Source organism: Mangifera indica, chromosome 17 (genome assembly GCF_011075055.1).
Source record: "Mangifera indica cultivar Alphonso chromosome 17, CATAS_Mindica_2.1, whole genome shotgun sequence".
NCBI classification, from domain to species: domain Eukaryota; kingdom Viridiplantae; phylum Streptophyta; class Magnoliopsida; order Sapindales; family Anacardiaceae; genus Mangifera; species Mangifera indica.
In genome coordinates, this window is record NC_058153.1 from 12,120,954 (window position 1) to 12,128,895 (window position 7,942).

Here is a 7,942-nt window from a genome sequence, read left to right on the forward strand (position 1 = left end):
TAAAAAAAATTATTCATATTTATATTAATTTTAATTAAAAATAATAAAAAAATTTGATAATACAATTATCGTCAATTATGTATAACAGAATACGTAGGGTGAACTATAATTATTTAAAATTTTAGAATTGTTAATGAAATTATAAAATTTTTAAGGGGTTTTTGGAGATTTAAAAAAAGGTTTAAGAGTGTGTTTAAAATTATAAAAATTTTAATATACCCTTTAATAGTTCAAAAAACGGTAATTATATAAAATAAATAAATATAAAATGACAAATAAAGAATATTAATATTATATTACAAACTTTTAGTGTTATAATTATATTTTAAAATATATAAGATGAATAGGATGATTTTTATTTTTTAAAAAATATGAATGATTCTTCGTCTTTCTTGAATTGTATTCTCATGAGTTGTTTACAAGGTTAAACTATTACCAGTTGAATTCAAAATTCACAACTAATTTCCTATTCAGATTTGGTATGAAAATATTGATTTCCTATGTTGAGACAGGATAAGAATAGAAGTTAGAAGTATCTTCTTCCTTGAGGGACCAAACGTTTTTAACCCGCTATAAATATAGGCAAAACCCTAACTTGTCTCATTCTCTTCCCCTTCTCATTATCAATTTTGCTGCTTTCACTGGACAACAAAACATGGAAGTCATCAAATTTTTGTTAGCTCTGACATGTTTATTGCTCGTTTATTCTGAAGCCGTTCCCTTTTGTGACAAGAAAGAACTTGTGGTTGGAGGCAATGAAACTTCTTGGACGATTCCACTTTCCAACAATTCTTTCAATGAATGGGCAAACACAATTGACGAGTTTGTACAAGGCGATACTCTCAGTAATCGATTTTCCTTCACTAATTATACAAAATTATTTTCAATATTTTTTAAACAATTTATCAATCTCATTATCGGTTAGATTGAACTATCCTTTCAACTCAATCAACATCTAACCTTATATATATATATTTTGCAGCGTTCAGGTTCGATAATAAGACTGATTCAGTTCTTGAAGTAAGTGGGTTGGACTATGAAGCCTGTGAAACATCGAGACCCATAAAAGAATACAGAGATGGTAACACCACCATTGAATTAGAGTGCTGTGGACATTTCTACTTCATAAGCGGAGCTCCGGGGCACTGTGAGAAAGGGCAGAAACTAGATATATTTGTCAATCCTGATTTGGTTTGTTATTGGAGGACGAGACCGCTCGGCTACCCTCATTGAAGTGAATTGTATTATATATTAAAAACTTTTTTTTTAATGATGTATCTATTATATTTTCGGATAATTATTTAAAAAAATAATAAAAAATTTAATTACCATGTGATTATATTAAAAAATGCAGCAAACATCTTTTAAAATTATTAAATTTCTCATATATATATATATATGTACTCTTATCATATTTGGTATATCAATGGCATAATTTTATACTTTAAGATATATATATTTTTTCTAGTATAGTATAATGTTAATAACTATGAAGAATAATACTTCCTTTTGGTTAACAGAAAAAAAATCAGTGCAAAAAGTTGATGGTTAACATGAATGAAATTGTTGGTTATGAGTGTGAGTTATAGAGAAGGGATGAATTGAGTAAATACTATCGAATCGTAGTTCAACTATTAAATCATACAATCAAATTCATGCTAATATGATATTAGTATGTACAATACATGACTATAAATTATCTTTACTTTTTATGTCATGTTGACATCATGATAATATTACCAATTTTACTAGTGAGTTGGTCTAGCCCTTAATTGCATTTTTGTTTAGTAGACTCATTACGGGAGAAATGCATATTGACTCATTCATAAAATGCTATCCTAAATCATTGTTTAAAACTCTAATTGCATTAATCAGTTTGATTAGGATTTGGTGCCAAATTCGGTTAAAGTCATGGCCAAAACCATTTGACTCATAATTGAATCGAGTAAACAATACTAAATTATTGTACAACTGTCAAATTAAACCGTTATGTTAATGACAGTTTGACATTGTACTAAAGTCACATAATTATAAATTATATTTTAATTATATCATATTGATATGATTATAACATTATCAATATAACTTACTAATCAGATCGACCTTTTTATCGGTGTCTAGACCAATTGTGTTTGTTATTAGATGGTGTAAACACTTCCTTTAGGTTTATTAAAGTTTTGTAATCAATAATAATTCCTTTCGGTTGACCCAATATGTTATTTAACGTGCAATTAAAGTTGATATTGTTCGTTATTGGAGGGGTTAAATTGAACAGATATTATCGTACTATGTTTCAACCATTGAATCATATCATCATGTTGATGCTAGTATGTCATCATGTTACCAATCCAACTGGTTAGCCAGACCAACGCTTTGACCAAAATGTGGTTTCGTTTGGATAGACTCATTATGGATTATAGTAATGACTTGCAATTATTAATTTTTTTACTAGAGAAGTTCACATTTAACTCTTGAATGTAGACTAATTCAAATTCATAAACCTTGTGAATCATTGTGTGAAACCTAGATATGACCGATCAGTCCGACCAAGATTTAGCGTTAGATTTTATCTAACTCATGACTAAAACCATTGGATCGGATTAACATATCAAATGACTAAAAATTATTTTAAAATTTTAATTATGTCAATATTCATATCATGCTAACATTGCTAATTTGACTTGTCGATTGCACCAACCCTTTAATCGGGTTAACACCCAATCTAGGTCTAAAAACACTATCTTATATAATTAATTTGAAAGTAATAATATTATGACCACTATAAAAAGGAAATGCCTATGGTGTTAATAGGAATTTCAAACGAGAATAAACACAAATGAATCAAATTTAGATTGAGATTAAGATTGCATTGAAATTACTGGAACAAATCTAATTTTTAACTAATTTTAACGTAAATTGATTCATAAACAATGTTACTCTGTCTGTCTTTTTTCTTTTCTATTTGATTTTTACCTAATTAATTTAGGATCTTTTTATATATATATATATATATATATATATATATATATATATATATATATAAAATATGATTTTAACTTAATCACAACAATACATATTATATATAGGGAAATCAATTAGATAATCCTTATTTTAATATAATAATATTATGTGTATATATTTTTAGTATATAATTTGTATACAGATAATGTGTCATCATGAAATTAAATGTTATTATATCTTTAATTCACAATCATTTAATCACATGATGATAAAACTCGTAAGGTTTGCCTTTTCGTGGGTCATGACTCGACACAACTAGTTGCACCATATATTATTAATTTCAAACTAATTATCAAAACGTCATTTTGACTAACCAATCAAATTGGTGACATTGAAATGATTTTAGTGTAACATAATTAAAATTTTAAAATAATTTTTAGTTATATGTGATATCAGTATAAACACCATGTTGGCATTAACATAACAGTTTGATTAGATGGTTGAATTATAGTTAAGTATCGAGCATTCTGAACTTGTCAATTGTGTCTGCCCATTCACTGAAAGAATTATTGGATGGTGGAATGGTCCATGAAGTTTCATTGCCTCCAACCACAAGTTCTTTCTTGTCAAAAACGGCAACTTCAGAATAGACGAGCAGCAAGCATGTCGTCAGAGCTAACCAGATTTTGACGACTTCCATATTTTGTTGTCCTGTAAAAGCAGCCAAATTGATAATAAGAATGACACAAGTTAGGGTTTTGCTTACATTTATAGAACGTTTTGGTCCCTCTGAAAGGGAAGAAGATACTTCTAACTTCTGTTCTTATCCTATGTCAATATAGAAAATCAATATTTTCATATCAAGTCAAAGTAGGAAATTAATTGTAATTTTAATTCAAAGTATAACTAATAAAATTTTAATTTTAATTATTAGTATTTTACAATACAATATAGATAAAAAATTATACGAATATTAAAATGTATCAAATTTACGTAATAACATGTGTATCATACGATACGAGAGAATATTATAGAAACAGTTTGATACACCTTTTTGAAAAAGACATGATATGGTAAGAGTGTATTTAAAAAATTTTAAAATTTTAAATGATGTTTGTAATATTTGCTAAAGACGATGACCTAATAGCTAGGCTGAATTGACATTGGTTTTTTGAAAGGTGTGATCTAAAACTTCCCGAAAATTATTAATTGGAACTTAAAATTACATTTGGGTTTATGACATTGGTAAGTGTTAATAATAGATTGTAAGCAAAGAATATTACCTAACCTTAGAGAAAAATGATCATTTTTAAAATTTTAAATAGGAAAATTTTGTTAGGATTTTAAGCTGAGGCAGGGGGAGAGGGGCGGGAGGAATGTGATAAATTTTTAGTTTTTAAATATTTTTAATTAAATGATATTTTTATCTTTAATCATAACAATGAATTTTAATAGATGAGTGTATATTCAAGTATTTTAAACTTAATGGGTGAAATTTTGTCATTTCAGCAAACCTTGGGTGGGAATAAGTCTTTTTGACTTTTCTAAAATTCATTAAGGGCAAATGAATATTTTCTCATATCTTACCTAAAAAATTATCATATTCACCATATATATTTTAAATATAATTGTAGTCTCAATAATTTGTAAAATAATATTTATACCCTTAAATTTGTTGCTTTATGTTTGCTTCACTAGGATGTAATTGTCATTTTAAGATTATTGCAGGTTATTAAATTTTAAAAATTTCAAAAATATCCCTAATTTTTGTGAATTTCTAAAAGCCTTTAAGAAAAATTTTTGACACCCATAACTTTTTAAAAACTTGTGGGTGACCCCAAATATATGATTATACCTTATTAACACCTCTTCATATTTTTGTATTAATAAATTTTTTTATTATTTTTAATTAAATTAATATAAATTTAAGTAAAAATTCATTTAAAAAAATTTTAGATCAAAGTAATAATTAGGTTGAGAGTTATTTTTTCTATTTTTAACAATTTTATAAAAATTTAAAAGATTTTTTTTTATTTTAAAATAACGGGTGGAAAAATGGTGCTTTGAAACTTAAGGGTAAAAAATGATCATTTCATCAAACCTTGGGTGGGAAACAGTGATTTAGGCAAAAATTATATTACTTTATTTTAATATATATCGATAAAATATTATATTGAAAAAAGTAATATAATAGTCGATTTAGGTGACTGAAATTTCCATTCTCGTAACCTTTGCTTTCTAACAATTGTTTTCATCTTCCTCAAATTGCAGGCTGCTTTGCAGAGGTTGTTAATAGTCACTTCTATCTTCTGCCAATGCCGCCCTTCTTCCTCAACACAAATTACAGCCATTTCCATCCAATTCTAGCTTTATAAGAAACTCATCCAACTTTGCAGAGAAACATCTGAAAATCATCACCTCTTCTCCTCCCTCCGGCTTCATGGCAACTTTACTAGCTTTTGTTAACGTTTTCATGCTCTTTTCTTCAACTCTTTTGATCTTCCATGTCCATTTCACTTTATCTGTCAACACCACCATGAAAGTTAAACCACTAAAGTTTAAACTTCACCACCCTGAAACTGTATTCTACACGCCTAATGCCACCATTGAAGACCGTGGTGATCGCTTATTGAAAGCTTCAATCAATCGTTTATACTATTTGTCAGCAAGAGCAGGAGGAGGTGATCCTGAATATGATGCTCTTGCTGGTCTTGTAACCAGTAGAGAACTCGGTCGTGATGGCTTTTTTGTAGATTTCTCAATCGGTGACCCACCCGTTTCCCAGTTTGCTCTCATGGACACTGGCAGTGACCTTGTATGGGTCGACTGCTTAACTGGTTTTGATCCCTCTGAATCACGCACCTTCGCTCAATACCCATGTTTAGCTGATTGCAATAATGGATGCTCATCGACCAATGGATGCATGCTCCAGATTGGATACGTCGGTGGATTTTCGGCTGGGGGTGTTATTGCAAGAGAGAAATTCACTTTTCAATCATCAAGAGAAGGTGATACAATTGTAAATGATGTGGTGTTTGGATGTTTCAGGAAGTTTTCTAAAACTAATAAAATCTTGCCAGGAATTTTTGGACTTGGCGATCTTAGAACTGAATTCTCTATTGTCAAGAAAATGGGCAGCAAATTTTCCTATTGTCTTGGCAACATTTACGATGAGAGCTACATATATAACCAACTAAGGTTAGGCGAGGGAACATTTCTGGAAGGTATGGAAACTCCTCTTTCAAATTACGTTGGCGTTTACCACGTTGATTTTGAAGGCATTAGTTTAGGGGAGACAAGGCTTGATATTGATCCAAATCTGTTCAAGAGAGGTACTTCTAGTCTCAGAACTGGAGTAGCCATTGACACTGGCTCTCATTTGAGTTGGTTTGTCCCAATGGCATTTAAAACTATACGCTCTGAAGTTGCGAAACTCATTGATCAGGAGTTCAAGGTGAGGAGGCGATATGAAGAAGAACTTTGGGAATTGTGCTACTTTGGGGACCTAGCCTTGGATTTTCAAAGTTTTCCTCATATGAAATTTCATCTGGCTAATGGTGCGTATTTGGATTTAGATAGTTCAAGCTTGTTCTATCAAAAGCAAACTAGAGTATTTTGCTTGGGAATTGGTCCAAGTAATGAAATTAGATATCATAATTTCTCACTTATAGGATTAATGGCTCAGCAGAAGCATAATATTGCTTACGATCTTACTGGAAAGAAACTATATATCCAGAAGATCAATTGTAGTCTTCTTGATGAAGATTAATTGATCTTTATTTTCACCACCTGAGATAGATAAAGTGGACAGCCTTATCAAGGAAATCCCTCAATGGAGCTTAAATTCGCACATAATTAAAATATTGAATTAAAAACTTGTAGGATTATATGAATATTCAACTTGTCATGTTTATTAAATCCGTCAAGCTACTCAAGTTTGTTTTTCAAGCTCGTGGATTGATTCGAGTAAAATATCATTAAGATTTTGAAATTTTTTACTCTCACAAGTAAACTTCTAAAATTTCATTTTTTGATTTTGAATACAAATATCGGGTAATTAATAAATATAATTTTAACATAATAAGTTAAAAATTAAAAAAGGTAATTGAGTTTGAACTAGGATCTCATCAGCTTGGGAAACTTGAGCTCTACCTTAAAGTAATCGAATTAAATTCAAGTCAAAGCCTACTCAGATTCATCATTTTCACTGCATAATTTTATAACTAATCTTACCCAACATTCTTGTTATATTACTACTACTACTACTACTACTAATAACATGAGAGGTTATTTATCTCCTAGTAGGAATTATTCTTATCCTTAAGATAAATATTACAACAATCTTTATTTTTAAGAGAAATTATAAAACCGATCCTCCTGAGTTAATCCTTAGGGGACACTACTATCGCACCCCTTGCCCACTCACCAGGGAGCAAGATCCCATATATGTTAATATACACCTTAACGAAATGGTTGCCAATTTCAACATTTTCTTTTTTAATCATTTTTTTCTAAGTTAAAGACTAGTTTGCAGAACTATTGAGATATTCCAAGGCTTAAAGACCCTAGTTCAAGGGGCACAACCACAAGGCTAGCTTTTAAGGCGGGTCATGCTAGGGTCCTAGGGGAAGGCCCGTGGCCTGGCACACAAAATAAAAATATATATAAAATTATAAAAAAAAAATTGTAATTTTCCGCTAGTCAACCCACCATAAAGCCCATAGAGACATGATTCTATGATCCAAGGGGCTATGGGTTGTGTTCCAAGCTTTGGTTTTGCAGTGAGTCGACATAGCTCATAAGGCCTTTTGGTGGGCGGCATGACAAGTGACACTAAATTAGGCACAACCTGACCCATTAAGAGATCTACCTCTACATTTTCATAAGGTTTTGAGAATGATATAATTTGTATTTGTATAAATTACATATCAATATATATTGAAATAAGTAATATAATTTTGTGAGTATATAAAAAAATAAT

General features: G+C 29.8%; 2 protein-coding genes across 2 annotated transcripts; both read left to right on the plus strand.

The window, feature by feature from the left end:
- The first annotated feature begins 655 nt into the window (after positions 1-655).
- On the plus strand, positions 656-1,233 carry LOC123200260 (early nodulin-like protein 1). Its single transcript, XM_044615404.1, has 2 exons — positions 656-845; positions 983-1,233. Exons 1-2 carry the CDS (start codon positions 656-658, stop codon positions 1,231-1,233), a joined length of 441 nt encoding a protein of 146 aa, XP_044471339.1.
- Positions 1,234-5,401: 4,168 nt separating this feature from the next.
- Positions 5,402-6,730, plus strand: LOC123200261 (aspartic proteinase CDR1-like). The gene has a single exon (XM_044615405.1). The coding sequence runs from the start codon at positions 5,402-5,404 to the stop codon at positions 6,728-6,730; it is 1,329 nt and encodes a 442-aa protein (XP_044471340.1).
- The last annotated feature ends 1,212 nt before the right edge of the window (positions 6,731-7,942 follow it).

Excerpts from the sequence above, each read along its gene's own strand:
- LOC123200261 (XM_044615405.1), top strand. The coding sequence starts at position 5,402 with ATGGCAACTTTACTAGCTTTTGTTAACGTTTTCATGCTCTTTTCTTCA.
- LOC123200260 (XM_044615404.1), top strand. The coding sequence starts at position 656 with ATGGAAGTCATCAAATTTTTGTTAGCTCTGACATGTTTATTGCTCGTT. Across the intron at positions 846-982 it reads TGTACAAGGCGATACTCTCA|CGTTCAGGTTCGATAATAAG; the intron begins GTAATCGATTTT and ends TATATTTTGCAG.